We start from the raw sequence: 18,948 nt of genomic DNA on the forward strand, positions 1-18,948 counted from the left end.
ACAGCTTCTCCGAGGCAGTTTGGTCTCATCACTCTACAGTTTTCACTTTGGAATAGCCTCTGTAATATGGTCCATGGATCCATGCAGCAAAGATCAATTCAACTGGGAGCCGTGCAGGATAAAAAGAAATGTAGAGACATGGCCTTTAAAGGAATCTGTACTCTGGGAAGCTCAGACAACCACATTACGATGAACAGCATAAGACAGTGGCTAAGAAGCACTGCTGTGTGACTTGAGGAGGCTGATTCCCAAATGCGCTAACCAAGGGGATTCTCTGCCTTTGTTTGAAGCTCATAAAAAAGGCTTGAAATTGACGGCAGTGGGGACGCATTGCTGATTTAGGGGGGAGAAGAGCACTGGGGGAAGGCTTCCTGGAGGAGGGGGACTCGCACTAGACCTCAGAAGACAAGTAGGACTTCGATGTGTAGGTCAGAGTCGAGGCAGAGGGCATCCCCGCAGAGGGGGTGGTGTGGACAGAGCAGAAGAAGGGGTGAGCCCTGCGTTTCTGAAGGCTGTTGAGGGCATCCGTACGTGCACGAAACAGTTTGTGAAGGAGCCTCGTAGGAGGTGACTTTGTGCTGGTGGCATAGACAGGTGACAACAGCCAGGGACAGACAGAAAGAGAAAGGGCAGGGTCCGTGAGAAAGAGGGGCCTCGTGGTTCCTCAGGTGTGGTTTCCCCTGGAGCTTTTCTTCCGAGAAGGTAGCATCCTGGGGACTTCATAACTTGTTCTGAGCTTCATAACTTGAGGCGGAAACTTGCTGACAGGCTCAAGCAGGCAGTCCTTACGGAGTCTCAAACACTGGCCTCTTACTTTTTCTTCTTTTCCCTCTCCTGAAGCATGGCCCCAGCTTGCCTGGAGCGAAACCCCCAGCTACTTTGTAAACAGCAGGACCAGCATAAAACACTCTACAAATGGCAATTCCTTTCCCTCTGCTGAGCCCAGGAGCAACCAAAAGGATGTTCGCAGCACAGAGAGTGTCTCTGACAGATCCCACCACGATGGCCCTCAGTTCTAGCTGGTGGTCCGCATGGTAGACCCTCCATGCCTCCAATGATTAAACACGGAAATGATGGCAACCGTTTTTCTCCCCCCAGGGGAGTCGATCCATACGATGAACCCAACACCATCTACGTCGAACGGCACGAGCCCTCTGGCTACTCCACAGTTTTCCGAAGTACAGACTTCTTCCAGTCCCGGGAGAACCTGGAGGTCGTCCTGGAGGAAGTGAGGGACTTCCAGCTCCGGGACAAGTACATGTTTGCCACAAAGGCGGTGGTAAGTCGGAGGCACCGGGGAGTCAACTGCTTTTGCGTTTGCTGTCTGAGCCTTGGCGCTCTGTGGTCAGGCAGGTGAGTCTGCGCAGGTGGGGAGGGGCTGGATGGACGTGCCTGGGGAGCTGGACCAGGTGCTGGACATAGATGAACACTCCCTAGGGACTTGGAAGATTCTGGAAGGTCGAGGAGTGGAGAAGCTTGGACAACCCCTCAGAGTGTCTCTGGGTGCTGGGAATTTGGTCGATTGCTGGTAGCCAAGCATCCTTGACAAACACCTATTTCTTTGAAATCCCGATTAAAAGGACACAGGAGGGGTGCGGCTCAGTGGTTTTTTTCCCTCTAATCTCACTGCCTGATTTCCCTTCAACTCAGGCCGATTTCTCTGCGAGTGTTGGACACGTTCATTTACGTGGCTAATAGAATGTGTAGTTGTTGGCTAGTGGGAGTTAATGCTCCAAGAAAAGCAGTAATTACGCTTCCAGCTGTCAGTAAGTAGCTTAACTCTCAGCCTTTGGGAAAGTCTTCTCCTGATTTGATGTGTTGGAGCCAGATGCTGACAGGGAGGGCTTGCTCATTGAAAACCACAGATGATTATTCAACAGGACTCGCCTTGCAGCTGCATCACGTTGCAGCCATCCTGACCTTGTGTCCAGGAAAAACCCAGGCCTGGCCTGGTTGAGAGCAGGTTGGGCTGCTGTTTCTGGGGGCTGTAAGCTTGCTTTCCTAATGCGGCCTTTGCTTCCCTGACCTCAGGCTCAGATGAAGGCCTCTGGTGACTGGGAGGTCGCTCTCTGTCCTGTCACGGTTAACCTTAGGGACTAAAACCAGATGTCACGTTTCCCTCCAGGCTCTCACTTGTTTCCCTGGTTGGTAACTGGCCAGGCAGAAGCGGCTCAACCCCCTTGGTAGGATGCTAGGGCAGAGAATCTCCCCAACAGGCAAGGCAGAGAGCGAGGCTGGAATGAAAGGACAAGATGCAGGAGGCCAGGGGATTCCCCATTACACACCTGGCAAAATGTTTTCTAAAAGCACTGAACGATGGCAAGTTTCCTTCCGTCAGGCTGTCTGCCTTGAGTCCCTCCTGGATGATCTGCACTCTGCCTCTCCCGTTCTGCCCCTTTCTCTTACACTCGCACACAGAGCCACTCAAGAACACAAGCATCTTTGAGTTGCCTCGGGCAGGGGTGTGCTGGGAGTGCAGACGTGAGAAGTCAGCCCTGGGGACTGGTACCTTGTGACATCCGGTTGAGTGGCCCCGAGTTCCAGTAGTGTTTACAACCTTGTCTGCAGCCCTCATAGGTCTTTTTTTGTTTTAGTTTCTTGGGCGTGGGTTTTTGGTAAGATTTTAATTTCTTCATTTTAAGGCACGGTGACTAATTGCCGGATTTATTCTACGGACTGAGTTGGGGCTGAGGTGTGAGCTGGTGTCCATTTCTCTTAACCCGGTTATTTCTAGAGGTCTCACCTGAGAGGAAGCTGTATCCCATCTGGAGCTTTCTGTGCCCCCCAGTCTGACCTCACAGTACGTCTGTTCTCTAGACACAGCTGATTTGCAGAGAGCCGGTGGTGATGTATTTATTCCTCCTGTCCAGTGGTGAGATCAAGGGTTGTTTCTGTAAGATCATCACTGATCTGGTACCTCGTATCTTGCACAATGCTTGATACATAGCAGATGTACAACAGAGTTGAATAAATCTTGACCTGCCTAATTTAGAACGATTAGGCTGCTAGGTTTTTAGGGGGGTAAAGGTGGGGAAATATTAAATTACTGGTTGTTTCATTGTCAACTCTTAACCCGTGTATGGCTTCTTTATTTGTATGGAATTGATGGCAGCATTGTATTGCTTCTTTCGTCAGCACATGGACAGACATCAGGTTCCAAGGTCAGTGGTTTAGTGGAGACTGTAGGTAAGATGAACTCGGCCACGTCCTGGAAGGGTTGCCTGTGGCAGCATCAGCAAGGGCCCTGGGTACCAGATGCAGATGGCAGGGCCCAAATGCACTTTTTCCCCTGGGCATCTATATGATGCCTAAGAATCTCCAAAATTTGAGACACTCTTCCCTGAGGCTTCTACATGCAGAAGCTTTTGATAGTGATCTGTTATATTATCAAAGGAACATTTCTCAATGGATAGACTGATGAGAGAAGAAACACAATTGGCAGTGGATGATAAAAATGGGTATTTTCCTCCGTATTACATTAGAGTCCTAAGCCATGAGGATGGATGACTCTGGCCTTGGGTGGACAACCTCATCAGTAGGAGTGTTAGGTCTGCAAGTTTGTAACTTCTTATCTGGGGTGTGCCCAGCGCTGTGGATGCTGGGTTTGGGGAATTCTGAGTGACTTTAATGTTAAATGGATTCAAATCAAATTAGGGAAGTCAAGGAACTAATTGCAAAACCACAGAAAATTGGTTTTGGGCAACTAACCCTTTTGCTTTTTTCCAGCACCGTGAATGGTTCCAGTTCTTTGCAAGTTAGTTATTTAGAACATGTCAGGGCAGCCATCAGGGTTGTGGAGTGGTGCTGGAATTCAGGGCTTTAGACCTCCCCTGGTACCCTACTGACCTGGCTCTAACTTCACATGTGCTTTGTGTCTGATGCGTTTCGATTTTTTTTTTAAAACCAAGTTTAATTTTTATTTCTTGGTTTTTGACATGTAGTTCACCTACTTGTGGTAATAGTTTGTCTCAAATGCTAGGGCCATTAAAGTAACAGTGAGAGGCACCTTTGCAAAGTGAACTTGCTTGTGAACTTGGTGAGATACAGCTGTTAGGTTCTTCCTGGGAGGTAACAGTTGTTGCCAAGGAGGTGGAGGTGGTGAGGATTGGCTGCAGCTCCTCCTGAAAGCTGCACAAACGTGCACCTTGCAGGATGCAGACACAGTGTTCTAGAGCAGGCTTGGCCGACGACGGGCCTTCTCTTGTGTTTGTCAATAAAGTTTTATTGAAACACAGCCATGCACATTGGCTACGTGTTGTCTATTGCCGCGTTCTCGTTACAGTGGCAGGGAGGAGCCGTTACACAGAGGCAGGATGACCCACAAAGTCTAAAATATTTCTACACAGACCTTTCCAGAAAAAGTTTGCCCACTGTTGTTGTAGAAGCAGGATTCTGTTCCCCGTTCGGTTGGCATCAGGCAACCAGAATCCTCTAGTGCGAGAGCTTGAGAAGTCTGAAGCATCGCCCCCGAGAGTTCACGGGCCCGGCCTCCCCGGATTGCTGTGCCCTGTTCATGCCGGGCTGTAATCTTTAGGACGTTATGGCTAATTCAGATACCTTGCAGGCTGCTGATTTCCCAGGGGAACTCATTGGTACTTTCACTTTTCTGACCAACCAGCCACTCACTTCATTCTTGAAGACCAACTTCTAACCATCATTATGCTAATTTGAAGTCTCTAATGTTGGTAGTGATAACAGAAAAACTTAGTAATTGCCTCAGAACCATGGGCTTCTACGTGAGAGGATAGCAGACCACAACTGGAGTGTGAATTTTAGGATAACTGACCAAAATCAGACTATCGACAGGTTATTTTAATTATGACATTACTTACGTATACCCAAAGTAGAGTTAGGTATAAGCACTTAATGCTTATAACTCGTATACAGCAGTAAAGCTCGAACCTGTATTTATGGATTAAAAATAAAGCTGTAATACCAATAAGTTTAAAATTAATTTTTTACGATGCCAATATTGAGATATAATTCATAGACCATAAAATTCACGTTGTTAAAGTGTACAAGTCTGTGGTATTTAATATACTCACAGAATCATGTAATGGTCATCATGGTCTGATTTCAGAACATTTTTGTCATCCCCAGAAAGAAACTTTGTACCCGGTAGTGTTACTTGCCACTCCTCTCTCCTTGCAGCCTCTGGCAACCATGGGCATACTTTCTGCCTGTTCTGGATATATTCTGTAAAGGATATCATATGATATGTGATGCTTTGACATTTTAAAATTTCATGGTATAATGCTTTCAAGTTTCACCCATGTTGTAGCATGGGTCATCAGAATCAGTGTGTTTTTATATTCACTTTTCTTTCTCCTGCCAGATCAAATCTCTTGTTGAACTCCTATAGTGAATTTTTGTTTTGAGTTATTGTATTTCAACTCAAGAATTTCTGTTTGTTTCTTTTTTTTTTTCATTGAAGTATAGTCAGTTTACAATGTTGTGTCAATTTCTGGTGGACAGCAATACATATGCATGCATATATTTGTTTTCATATTCTTTTTCACCATAAGTTACTACAAGATATTGAATGTAGTTCCCTGTGCTATACAGTATAAACTTGTTATCTATTTTATATTTAGTAGTTAGTATCTGTAAATCTTGAACTTCCAATTTATCCCTTCCTATCCCTTTCCTCTCCAGTAACCATAAGTTTGTTTTCTGTGTCTGAGTCTGTTTCTGTTTTGTAGATAAGTTCATTTATGTCCTTTTTTTTTTTAAAGATTCCACATATAAGCAATATTATATGGCATTTTTCTTTCTGTTTCTGGCTTATTTCACTTAGAATGACGATCTTCAGGCCCATCCATGTTGCTGCAAATGGCATTTATTCTTTTTTTTTATGGCTGAGTAGTATTTCATTATATGTATATACACCACATCTTCTTTATCCAGTCATCTGTCGATGGACATTTAGGTTGTTTCCATGTCTTGGCTTTTGTAAATAGTGCTGCTGTGAACATTGGGGTGCACATGTCTTCTTGAATTACATTTTTCTCCATATATATGCCCAGGAGTGGGATTGCTGGATCATATAATAAGTCTGTTTTTAGTTTAAGGAACTGCCATACTGTTCTCCATAGTGGCTGCACCAATTTACATTCCCGCCAACAGTGTAGGCGGGTTCCTTTTTCTCCATACCCTCTCCAGCATTTATTGTGGCCATTCTGACTGATGTGAGGTGATATTTCATTGTAGTTTTGATTTGCATTTCTCTAACAATTAATGATGTTGAGCATCTTTTCATGTGCTTGTTGACCATCTGTATGTCTTCTTTGGAGAGATGTCTGTTCAGGTCTCCTGCCCATGTTTTGATTTGCTTTGCTTGTTTTATTTGAGGTGTATGAGCTGTTTGTATATTTTGGAAATTAGTCCCTTGTCGGTCGCATCATTTGCAAATATTTTCTCCCATTCTGTAGGTTGTCTTTTCATTTTGTTGATGGTATCCTTAGCTGTGCAAAAGCTTTTAAGTTTAATTAGATCCCATTTGTTTATTTGTGCTTTTATTTCCTTTACTGTAGGATCTGGTTCAAAAAATATATCGCTGTGATTTATGTCAGTGTGTTCTGCCAATGTTTTCCTTTAGGAGTTTTATAGTATCTGGTCTTACATTTAGGGCTTTAATCCATTTTGAGTTTATTTTTGTGTATGGTGTTGGAGAATGTTCTAATTTCTGTCCTTCACATGTCCAGTTTTCCCAGCACCACTTACTGAAGACTCAGGAACAGTTTCCAATGACTATTGTGTGTGTGGGGTGTGTGTGTGTATGGGCCACACTTTGCTGTTTGCTTATCATTTTTTGTTGTTGTTGAAAACCGGACATTTTAAGTGATACAATGTGGCAACTTCTCATATCAGAATAACCCCTTCCAGGGTTTTTTGTTGTTGCCGTTTGTCAGTATTACTGCTGTTGCATTTTTTTTTTGTATTGTTTTTGCGTTTCCTGCATTAATTTTGTGAAGTTCGCGTCCTTCGCTGGGTATGGCCACTGAAGTACTGACCAGAAGTGGTCAGCTAGTGATTGGACAGAGAAGATGTCCTTAAATGCTTTGAACCGTTAGTCTGGCAGCCTCTACTGAGGGCCTCTGAGTGTGTGCTGGGGAGTCTGCCTTCCGTGCCACCTGCAACTTGTCTTAGCCTTCACGTCTCGTTTGCGTAGGGTCTCACGGTTATTAGCAGGACGTGAGGGATTAGGCCTTTCCGGTTCTTTCCTGAGTGTACGCACAGCCCTCACGCGTGTGACCTTGTATGTTCCCTGGAGTATTTCAGAGCTTATCAAAGCCTCGTGAGGACATCGTCTTCCCCTTATTTTCCTTTTCTGCTTTTTAATTCGCCTTTTGTTAGGTCCAGGTGGTAATGTGTCTGTGGCAGCTGTGGTGTTAAAACACTTGCCCCTGGTGACTGTTTCCTGTAAATCCCCTGGCTCTAGGTCTGTTTGTCCAGGGAGCTGAGTCAGGTGATGTGCAGAGAAGGCCTGAGAGTGCAGCTTTCAGACGAGTCACCAGGCAGGTCAGACGCTGACAGTCCTCTGGCCGTGGGGCGTTTGGGAGGCTCCAAACCTGTTCTCTCCTCTCCGGCGGCTCCCGGGCTGCTGGTTTTCACAGCTCCTGCAGCTGTGAGGCCGTGGGTTTCCAGGCTACCACCGAGCTAGGGAGGAAAGGGATGGGTCAGGACAAGTTAAAATATCGCCAGGCTGGCTCTCCTTGCCGAGCCCCAGTCATTGTCTTGAGTAAGTGCTCCTTGGGCTTTTGCAAGCCTGTGTTTAATTTTCAGGATTCTGAAAAAGTTGATTTTGAGAGTTCTTTCTTGTGAGTGTTCTTGTTGCTTTTATGGATGAGTGGACCTGCAGAGTCCCTTCCTTACTCGGCCATGCCAGACGTGCTTTCCATTAATATTAACTTTGCAAACTTTTGATTATGGTCATTTTCAAATCTGCATCAAAGAACAGTTTGTACTGGTAGGACCTCCCTTGTGCCCTCATTCAGTCTCAATATTACCTATGTTGGCTAATCGCTTTTCAGCTGTCTGCATGCGCCTAAGTTTTTTTTTCTGGGCTATTTTGAAGCAACTCCCAGATATATCATTTCCTCTGTGAATAATTAGGTATACACAGTGTGAACGTGGGAGATATTTTGCTGAAGCTTTGTTACTGTTTCGAAAGGTGGCAGTGAATGCAGCAGCCCTGGTGCTTCTGGACTGGTATCTTTGTCCACCACCTGTCTTGGGGTCCCTCATTTCTCTCACCAGTTTTCTCTGTGAAACTTTTCATTGACTAAGTCATTATGACATCCTTTGGCCTTCCCTTGGCCAGAATATGTCATTTATTTAATTCTTTTCTACTCTTTCCTCCTGCCCTTTCTTTTCTTTTTGCTATTGACAGAATCTCAGACAAGAATGTAAATGGACTCTCTGAAATACAAATTATTCTGATTCTTACATTAATTTTTATTTACTTGTCAGAAATGAAAACACCAGGGGCAGGGAAATAGCCCAGTGGTGGAGTGCATGCTTAGCATGCTTGAGATCCTGGGCTCAATCCCCAGTACCTCCATTGAAAAAAAAGAAAGAAAAACACCAAATGAAAAAAAATCGTATTATAAATATTCAGGCCTGATAATATTGGCATAAATTAGAGCATTTAAATAATTCCCAGTTGTTGGTGAAGTTAAGTGTGCTGGCAGATGTGTTAAGTGGTGTAGCCTTTCAGGAAGGCCATTCATGCTCTCTATCAAAAATGAAGATTTGACCTGGGAATTCTAAGGCTGCATCCTGCAAATATTCTTGTGTAGCTCTGAGAAAAGATAATATATACAAGTACCCTCATTGAAGAGGACTTCTGGAAATAACCTAAATGGCCATCGGTAGCTGTTAAATGAAAGATGTCTGAGATACATTGTTGATTAAGAAAAAAAAAAGTTAAGTTGTAGAACACTAAGATACTGTTAATGAAAAGAGTTGAGTTGCACAGCAGTATTTCTCTCATGACCTAATTTGTATGTGGAAGAGGAAATTGCCTGTATCAATTTGGCATTGGGTTCAGCTACTGGTAATCGACTGGAAACTGAAGTGGCTTAGCCAAGATGGAAGTTGATTTTTCTCTCACCACTGCTGCCTGGAGGTGGGCACTCTGTGGCTGGCATGCTGGTGCCCTGGTGTTACCGGGGACCCAGGCCTCTGTCTTTCTGTTCTACCGTCCAAACTAATGATTTCCATTCTCAAGTTTCACTCATGGCCCAAGACATTTGGACTAGCCTTCAAGTCTTCTGGAGTTGGGAGGAATAAGGACAGGCAGAGAGGCCAAAATAGGTCCCCTTCCAGCTGATTCAGTCCCTTTCAGCATCTTTCTGAAAAACCCAGTACAATAGCCCTTTTTTATCTCATTGACTGGTACTCGGTCACATGACCACATAGAATTGTACAAAAGGAAGAGAACCTTAATCTTCCTTTGGGGGGCCGTCAGGGTCCTGTTGCCGCAGGGAAGGGATAATGGCTGTTGGGGCAGGTGTAGCTGTGTCTGTCACTGTACACATATGATCACTTGTGATGGGACAGAACATTGCTGAAGGAGTGGCCAAGAGCCACTGACCAGTAGGCTCTCAGGAGCAGAGCAGGAGCAGAACCTCTGCATTTTTCCCTCCACCTGTCTGCACCATTGAATGTTTTTCACAAGTACGTTTTATTATAATAAAGAAAAACCCAACAAGAACAACAAAACCCATGGCTTATTAAGGAAAGTATTAAGGCCTTACAGTACCTCTTACCATCAATAGTGCGCCACAGTTTAATTGGTAATGCGTTTCTTGGTGGTAGTGAAATATTACAATAATGCTTTTGAGAATGTATTAGGAGTGAACCTCATTATCCAGATTTAGGAATAATTCTCTCAGAAGGAAGTGGGATGGATGTTTTGAATATTTAACTAATGATCGGGCCTGAGTGTCACTGAGAAAAACAAGTCCTTTCTAAGATATAATTGCAGTAGGAAGTAGTGAAAAAGCATAAAGCATAAAAAATGTGTTTCACTGATACCTCTGCATTTGTGTATATTCATGAGGATTTATGTTGAATGACTTAAGCAAATCATCTGACCTTTATCCATCGCTCTGAAATTTTATTGACTTCAGGGGGGCTTTTGGAATTTATCCATAGCAGTTTTGCTGGGAACTCTTTTCTCATTCAGGTAATACATACTGTGTTTTTAATAGATCCATCATTTCTGCAGCCCCGCACTGAGTATAAGCTGTTAATGTGGTTTTCAGGGAGCCATTTTGGAAAGGCAGTGTTTTTCACTTCCCAACGTGGCTTCTTTAAAGCCAACTACTTTTAACCAATGTTAGTGGTGGCCTGAAAAAAAATTTTTTGTGCATGTGTGTGTGTGTGCAAGTGTGTGTGTACACACGTATACTCCTGCCCAAATGAATAAAAATAATCTCATCAGCTTGGTGATGAATTTGACCAGCTATTTAATTGTTATATTACAGTTAAGAGAAATTGGTGTGTCCCATGTTCTGTAGGAATTTAACATCTGTCGTAAACTGTGGCAGGTCACCCCTTCTGGCTGGGGGCCCAGCCTTCTAATACGGTTCATGATCATCCTGCTTGTGACTTGTGTCCACATGCGGGTGGGTCTCCCTGTCTGTCCTTGGAGATATGCAATGTTTGCCTTCAGCATCTAGTCACATACATGTAGACCTGGAAAAAGCCATGTAGAGCTTTTACAGTGGTTCTTTTATGAATCATTGACCTTCTTGAGAATCTAGTAAAATGTATGTCCCCTCCCTCGCAAAATGAATGAGTTTGTCTGCACAGAAAATGTGCATATATATCTGTATGTGTGTATATATATATATGTAGGGTCCCTGGACCATTTAAACACATATGCCGAGTCCTGATTCAAGTCAGCATCTCATTTTGTAGATGAATAAACTGGGAGCTAGAGAAATTTAGAGATTTCCTCAGGTGGTAGAGCTTGCTCTTAATCTAGTTCTTTCATACACGTCTTCAAGATTCCAGATGTGGTTTCATCTCTCTGAAATGCAGTGTGATGTGGTCAGCATCCTGTGGAACACTCTGGATTCTACCAAAGAAAACGTATTTTAGCAAAAGACACCTTCATCAATGAGAAGTATTAAAAGATTGAAGAATAGAATCGATGAAAATTTCTTTCCACCCGTGGTACAAATGAAAGCCCTGTGACTCCAGGACCCTTGGGATCTGCAGATAGGAATGGGGTCGAGGGTGTGTTCTGTACGCGTGGTCTGTGGCCGACCTCACCCTGTGGTGGCCTGGGGGCTGCAGGCTCCGCCCACTTGCCTCTTCGGCCCTGTCACCCGGTCCTCTCCCTTTCGCCCTCTGCTTAAGCTTCCGCATTGTTCATTCCCCTTCCCGGGCTCAAGTTCTCCATCACACCGTTATCCTTTCTCTTCATGGAACATCTGTGGAGCCTCTCATGTCTATTGCACACCAGGCCCAGTGACAGCAGCTGTTGCAAAAAATGTGCATTTGTGGTCACGTTCTTGATTTTGTGTTTTTACTAGAATCAGAGGGGTCTGACCTTTCTGTTTCCTCTCTCACTTACTTTGAGTGGCTGTCGTGTGGTACCATTGATTGTTTTTTTCTCCTCCCCTCTTTGGCAGCATCTCTTCGGGAGTCCGCAGCCATCTTCTGTTCAGCTCTGGGTCTCCTTTGGCCGGAAGCCCATGAGAGCAGCCCAGTTTGTCACAAGACATCCTATTACTGTGAGTGGGGTCTGCTGGGGGTGGGTGGGAAGGACTGCTGTTGTCCCATACGGAGGTCGGGGAAGGGGGATGGGGGAGGTCCTTCTCGGGTGGGTATTTGATGAAGGCTCCCTGAAGGCACTTACTAAATAAGTCTCGAGAGGGAACCATGATGCTTTGGGCATCTTGCTCTGCTTTTTCCCTCTTCACTCTTTGAAGTGGAGCTGAATGGGAGCCTTAATTTGGTTTAAGTGGGGAAGGATTGGCAGAGAGGTTTGGAGCCAGAGTCCGGGGGCTCAGTGTGTCAGTGCTGAAGGGATGGGAGGTTAGTGACGGCAGTAGTTAGTTATGAGTACCTGCTGTGTTGCTCACAGAGGGTGAGGGTCCAAAAGAGGATAAGATTTGAGTCTCACCCTTTTAGAAACAGATGAATTAGAGAGCCTGAGAACAGAGCAGAGGAAGATACCACACATAGTCCACGGCCTGACTGTGCAGTACGTGTTGGAAGACAGAGCGATAGGGGAGGTCACGGTGGGCCGGGGTTGTCAGAGAAGTGACCACAGGACGGAGGTGGCATTTGAAGGCCGTGATGCTAGGAGTGGGTGTGACGGGAGGTCAGTGGCTCAGAGGCTTGTGAGACGGAGAACACGCTCGTCAGTTCTTTGCTTTCTCTGTGCTCCACCTTCCTTAGAGAAGACGAGAGGGAGGGAAGTACATGTGAGTCCATATTGTACTTTGTGCTACTGATCAGGAGACCCCTGATCTACCAAGAGGCTTCTGGGTCATTTGTAGAGTTCTGTGGCATTCTTATTTTATGCTCCACCTGCCGCTGAGGGACCTGCTCCAGCCACATGGCAGCCTCAGGTTCTCCAAAGAGAGGGTCAACCAAGCTTCTTCTCCAGGATTGGGAGGCCTTCCTTGGGCTCCAAGCCCACATTCGTCCCAGGGATGTTTGGAAGTTGTTGCTTTAGGGTGCAGAGGGACAGTCCATGGGGCATAGGCGGTTTTTTTGACTCGTGTCTTTTTTTGACTTTTGATGCCAAAGGAATATTACATCGCAGACGCCTCCGAGGACCAGGTGTTTGTGTGTGTCAGTCATAGTAACAACCGCACCAACCTGTACATCTCAGAGGCAGAGGGGCTGAAGTTCTCCCTGTCCTTGGAGAATGTCCTGTACTACAGCCCAGGAGGGGTGGGCAGTGACACCCTGGTGAGGTAAGGAGACTGTGCGTCCCTCCCGGCTCTCTCACCCCAACACAGCCTCTTGTCGGATGGTTTTCAACAGGAGCCGTACACGTGGACTTACCTGGGGAGCTTTTAGAAACCCTGATACCTGGCACCCATTCCCTGAAGTCACATAGTATTCAGTTTAGGGTGTCGTGGGGGTGTGAGGGTTTTTAAAAAGCTCCCCAGGTGATTTTTATGTGATGCAGAGGCTGAGCACCGCTGCTCCAGGGGACAGTTAGGGTCACAGCCCCTGTGTCAGTCACCCCTTTGGGTTCCTTTCATTCAGTTGTCTGGTTTTGTGGTCCTGGAGCCTGTGGGAAGGAACACTTGCCAAGTTCCATCAGCTCAGGGCCAGCAGGTGGACGAGGCCGTGAGGCCCTGCCTCCCGGTGACTCTGGCTAACTGACGTCATCACTCTGTTTTTCCCCCAGGAATTGCAAGGTATTTTTCTGTAGTGTCTGTGAAGAGACACCAGCAACATTGATCCTTTATCAGTAACTCGCATGGTCTTGTCGTGCAGTAACGGGCATTCTCTGGGCCGCAAGGAGTCTGGGGGTTGGGAGGGTGGATGCCATGAATCCCTGGGTGGCCTGTGATCCGTTAGTGCCACGAGTCCAGTTACCCTCATTTGTCATCCTCCGAAGCAGACTTCTGTGTGTCTGACTGTGATTAGGGTTCCTCTCTTCTCTTGGAAAGAGCCGTCTGGTGGCGCTGGCTGACTGGTCCTCAGTGCAGTCTGGCTCTGAGGCTGTGACACCAGGTCAGAGGGCATGTCGTTGCTGCCCACTGTCCCTCTTCATGGTGCCAGTTCATTCTGTCATCAGTTCACTCAGCAAGCACGCTGCTGCTCGGTGCCCCGTGGTGTTCCCTGCACAGTGGGGAAATCATGTAAACCGCAAGGAAAACTCGGAACAAGGGCCAGGTCTAATTGGGGGAAGACTGTATAAACAAGTGTGTGATCTGTCTGTAATGGTAAGTGCTGAGGAGAGAAATAAAGTGAGATAAGAGGACTGGGGGTTACAAGTGTATAATTTTATATTGGCTGGTCGTGAAAGGCTGCTTCAGGGGAGTGACAGGTGCAGGTGCCTGAAGGAGAGGGCCCGGCACATACCTGCGGAAGACCATTGCAGGTGGAGGGAACAGCATTGCAGGTGGAGGGAACAGCAGGCACAGTGGCTCTGAGGGTGGAACTTTGTTGGTTTATTTTAGGAGCAGAGAGGAGGCCAGAGTGGATCAAACACCTGAAGGAGGGAAGAGAGAATCCAAGATCCAGGAACCAGGAGAGTAGGGCTTAGGTGGCTTGAGGGCATAGAAAGAACTTTATTTTGTGCTTTTAAGCACGACCAGAAGATGGACATCGTTTGATTTAACCTGTTTCATTTTTTTACACCATTAAAACAAATTTGAATCGCATTATATGAAGAAAAGTGCATAAAACATAAAGGGGCAGTGTTATCAATAATTTTGTCAACACTCACATGACTTATATTTTAAAGATGTCACCCCAGATGCTGGGTGGAAGTTAGACAGCAGACTTCCACGTGTCTGGAGGGGACGAGCGGCAGCGGGGTCTCTCCGTGAGGGTCCTGCACAAATCCAGGCATTGGAGGTTGGCGCTGGCTGGACTCAGGGCAGTGGCAGCGGAGGTGATAGAAAGGGTCAAATTCTGACCATTAGCTGATGTCTTTGCTGATGGATTGGACATTGGAAGGAGACATCAGGGCCCCACTGCTGCTTGACCCCAGCAGCTGGTACAAGGATGGTTCCTCACGGTCAGGGCGGACTGGGCGAGGTGCAGGTGTGGGGAAAAGACCAGGAGTTCCAGTTCGACTTATTAGCCAGGAGATGCCTATTAGCTCTCTGAGCCGAGTACTTCCCGTGTGGTCTCTGATGGTGCCTTTCCACTCCATTTCTTCTCCTTTGGAGGTGCTGCCATCTTTTACTCCTTTTTCTCCCCTGGTACAGATTCACAGGTAATTTATTACCCAGTGTCTTCTAATGCGTATAAACCGTTCCTGCCGTGACTCATCCTCAGGTTGTTCTGGTTTGGTCTGTCGCAGCCCCTGTGGGCTGGTTCCTGTGGCTTTTTAAAAAAAAAAATAATTTATTGCAGTGAAAGTTACATAACATCAGCTTAACCGTTTATTTAAAGTGCACAGCTCAGTGGCATTTAGCACATTCACAGTGTTGTGCAACCACCAGCTTTGTCTAATTCCCAAACATTTATATTTTCATTTCCCCCAGAGAAAACGCCTTACCCCTTCAGCAGTTTCTCCCCACTCTTGCCTCCCCCCAGCCCCTGGCAACCACCGGGCTACTTCTATCTCTGTTCTGGCTGTTTCATAGAAATAGAATCCCACCCCAACATCTGACCATTGTGTCTGGCTTTGTTCACTTTGTGTAATGTTTTCAAGGTTTATCCACATGCAATAGCTGTCGATACTTCATTCCTTTTTATGGGTGAGTAATAGTCTCCTTCCTGTTCTATAAGTAAAATGATGAACTGCTATGTCTCAGGTCTATCGTGGACTCATTGTTTTTCACCTTTGAGAGCCTCCAGCTGTGGGGCTGACAAACCACAGCCCCTGTATTTGTCAGCTGTTCAGGATGGAGATGGTGACAGGGCAGAGTAGGAGCCAGAAGCTGCACAGTGCAGCCCCCCAGGAAGTGGGAGCCTCAGTCACGTGGCCACACGGCCACCATAGACAGACAGATGGCCTTACGCAGTTACAGGTGTCCCTCCTGCCTCCCTGACATTAGTGTGGTTGGGACGTTGAAAATAGATTTACGTCAAGATTGATAAACTCAGTTAATGTTTTTTTCTTCAGATTTTATCTCAGGACTGGAGATGTTCAGACATGCTCCCTTGAACAACCTTTGTCATCCATGTCTCCATCACAGTGTGACGAAATGAGAGAATGGTGAATTAGGTTATGTGGGCAGGTGGCTTAAAGAAACCAACAGAACCAAACAGAACCTTGTGTGGTTTTGGAACTAAGCTCTTCTTTGAGCTCATTAGGAACGTATGGTGCCAGGGACCTGGATCTCATTACTTAGAGCCCTGGAGAAGGAGTTCTTACTGGGGCGACCACCTGACCTTGGTAGAGGGTAGCGTCTACACAGATGGGTGGGAGAGACCTCAGGCCTGTGGGGCGTCCCGTGGGGGCCAAGGGGGGCCTCCTGAGCCGCCTGGCAAGGGGAGAAGCTGCGGTGAGAGCCAGTGAGAGAAAACGGAAGACAGCAACTCGGGGGTGTGCTTGGGGTGAGTCAGATTGTGGCGGGGTGGGAGGCGTCAGAGGGGAGGTGCCAGGATGCACCAGGACCTGGAGGCGGAGGAGCGTGGGCAGCACAGGGCCCCTGCTCAGATCTAAAAGATTAAACTCCAGGAAAGAGGCCAGGGAAAGGGACAGGGCTCCTCGAAGTGAAACGCAGACCTCCCAGAGGTTTGGGAAGAAGCCAGTACACCCGAGGACGGCGGACCTCAGGGTGATGGGCTCCCGAGCAGGAGAGCCGAGGGACACAGGGCAGGAGGGTGGCAGACCTCGGACTGATTCCCGAGGAAGCAACTGGAAAATAACTAAAACAGACCAAAGGAAGCCCTGGGTGGGCAGAGGTGGTCTCGGCACTGGTACTTCCCTTAGGTCCTCACCCTGTCTCTTGGGCTTGAGTAGCCCTGCCGCTTGCCTGTGCATCTTTGTGTCTGAGGTGGCAGCACAGTCGTGGAGCTCCAGGTTCGTGTGACAGATGGCAGGAAGCCGTGTGCGCTGTGGTTACCCTTTCTCAGAGATCTGTTACGTCTGTAACGTGTGTTCCTGCAGAACTGCTATCCCAGTGAGATCGTAGCGGTCGGGGCCGGGGAGGGTCTTGTTGCTCTGATTCCCTGTTCATAAGCGTAACTTCAAGGTTTCCAGAGCCACCCTGGTTAGGGGTACCGCGTCTTCAGGATGGGGTTCTGCTCTGCTCCGTGACACAAACTCTGTGCGATCCTGTCGGATCAGGGTGTTGTTGGCTCATTTGTTGTGAGTATCTGCACAGTGGCCATGGGGCCCCTCAGCTGTGTTCTTACACATGGGCTTAGGTTTAAGCCCCAGCAGCATAATTAGTATCTGGCAAGTTTGGTTTCTTGTTTCCTGTTTGTCAAGGCTCACTGGAAGATTTGGGGTCAGTTTTGTTAGTGGAGAAATAAATGTGCCTCCAACACCGACTTTTCTGTGTTGCGTTCAACATTCTGAACCTCAAGTGAGGAGTGATTGATCAGATGAGCATCTTGCCCTCAAAACTGAAAAAACTAGAATAAATAAAATAAAATCACTTTTTTTTTAAAAAAAGGGCAGATTATTCACCCATAAGAAGGAATGAAATAATGCCATTTGCAGCAACATGGATGGATCTAGAGATTATTATATCAAGTGAAGTAAGTCAGAGAAAGACAAATATATCATATGCTATCACTTATATGTGGAATCTTAAAAAAAAAAAGATAGAAATTCTATTTACAAACCAAAAACAGACTTAACGAACGTAGAAAACAAACTATGGCTACCAACGGGGAAAGAGCGGGGAAGAATAAAATAGGGATTGGGGATTAACAGACACACATTATTACATATAAAATAGATAAACAACAAGGACCTACTGTATAGCACAGGGAACTACATTCAATTTCTTATAATAACATAATGGAAAAGAATATGAAAAGAAAAAAATATATGTATAACTAAATCACTTTGCTGTACACCTGCAGCTAACGTTGTAAATCAACTACACGTCAATAAAAAATTAAAGGGAAAAAAAGAATGAAGTACTGATACAACGTGGATGAACCCTGAAAACATGGTGCTGAAGGAAAGTAACCAGATACAAAAGGTCACATATTGTATGATTCCATTTACATGAAGTGTCCACAATACGCAAATCCATAGAGACAGAAAACTGATCAGTGGTTGCCAGCACCTGGGATGGGGAGGAAACGTGGGGAGTAACTGCCCGTGAGTACACGGTTTCCCTGCGGGGTGATGACAATGCCCTGAAACTACACGGTGATGATCGTTGCGTAACATCGGGAAGGTACTTAGTGCCACTGAATTGTGTACTTTAAAACGGTTAAATTTTATGTTATTAAAAATAAAAACATACCAAGCAAATGATGAGTTCAAGTTCACAGCCATTTATCTTCTCTTATTGTAGGTATTTTATGAATGAACCATTTGCTGACTTTCACCGCGTGGAGGGGTTGCAGGGGGTGTACATTGCTACTCTGATTAATGGCTCCATGAGCGAGGAGAACATGAGATCCGTCATCACCTTTGACAAAGGGGGAACCTGGGAATTCCTTCAGGCCCCAGCCTTCACAGGATACGGAGAGAAAATCAACTGTGAGGTACAGAGGCTTTACTCTTGTTTGGATTTTTAATAGACGCTCTTAGCTGTAGGTCTCCCCTTACAGTTCCCAAACTCTGCACCGAGACACCCTGGGGTACGGTAGTGAACTCACGGGGCGCCATGGGGTATTTTAAGTTTTCGAAGGAAATAGCGCAGTGCTTGACGTCTGTTGGTCACCATGTGAGTTACCACTGTCTTGAGTTAGTTTCACAGTTTGAGCTTTAGCTCATGCTGTCTGTCTTTTGATGACATGTCTTTGTGAAGCTGCATTCTTGGCAGTTGATGTGATAAAGAGCAAGTGAAAAAATCAGAGTGGGGCAGGAAATGACGGTGGGTGGTATCTGATGAGATCCCAAAAAGCCGTGCAGCACCTAACAGGTGTCCACATCCTCTTACTAAGTGATGAGTGACTGTGGTTATTTATGAAGGAAATAAAAATTGTATGTTTTCTTTCCATTTATATATACATACACAAATACATGTACACACTATTATTTTGATCTGTGACTAAGTTTCTAAGTTTTCAGGACATATATTTACTAAGTTGTTTGGACTTAACTATGTTAAAAAAATTACTATTTCTTCTGGCCTGAGGCTGCTATTAAAAAAA

The 18,948-nt window shown here is 46.0% G+C and overlaps 1 protein-coding gene across 4 annotated transcripts in view; it reads left to right on the forward strand.

Annotated features, from left to right (window-relative positions):
* The window catches only part of SORL1 (sortilin related receptor 1), a 147,168-nt gene that overhangs the window by 34,403 nt on the left and 93,817 nt on the right, over positions 1-18,948 (forward strand). For all 4 annotated transcript variants that reach the window (XM_064482157.1, XM_064482158.1, XM_064482159.1 and 1 more), the window contains exons 6-9: positions 1,099-1,279; positions 11,649-11,750; positions 12,775-12,944; positions 18,144-18,336. In XM_064482157.1, the coding sequence (XP_064338227.1) occupies positions 1,099-1,279; positions 11,649-11,750; positions 12,775-12,944; positions 18,144-18,336 (646 nt within the window). The remainder of the gene's footprint in view (positions 1-1,098; positions 1,280-11,648; positions 11,751-12,774; positions 12,945-18,143; positions 18,337-18,948) is intronic.

The sequence above is a fragment of the Camelus dromedarius genome, chromosome 34 (genome assembly GCF_036321535.1).
Source record: "Camelus dromedarius isolate mCamDro1 chromosome 34, mCamDro1.pat, whole genome shotgun sequence".
NCBI classification, from domain to species: Eukaryota; Metazoa; Chordata; class Mammalia; order Artiodactyla; family Camelidae; genus Camelus; species Camelus dromedarius.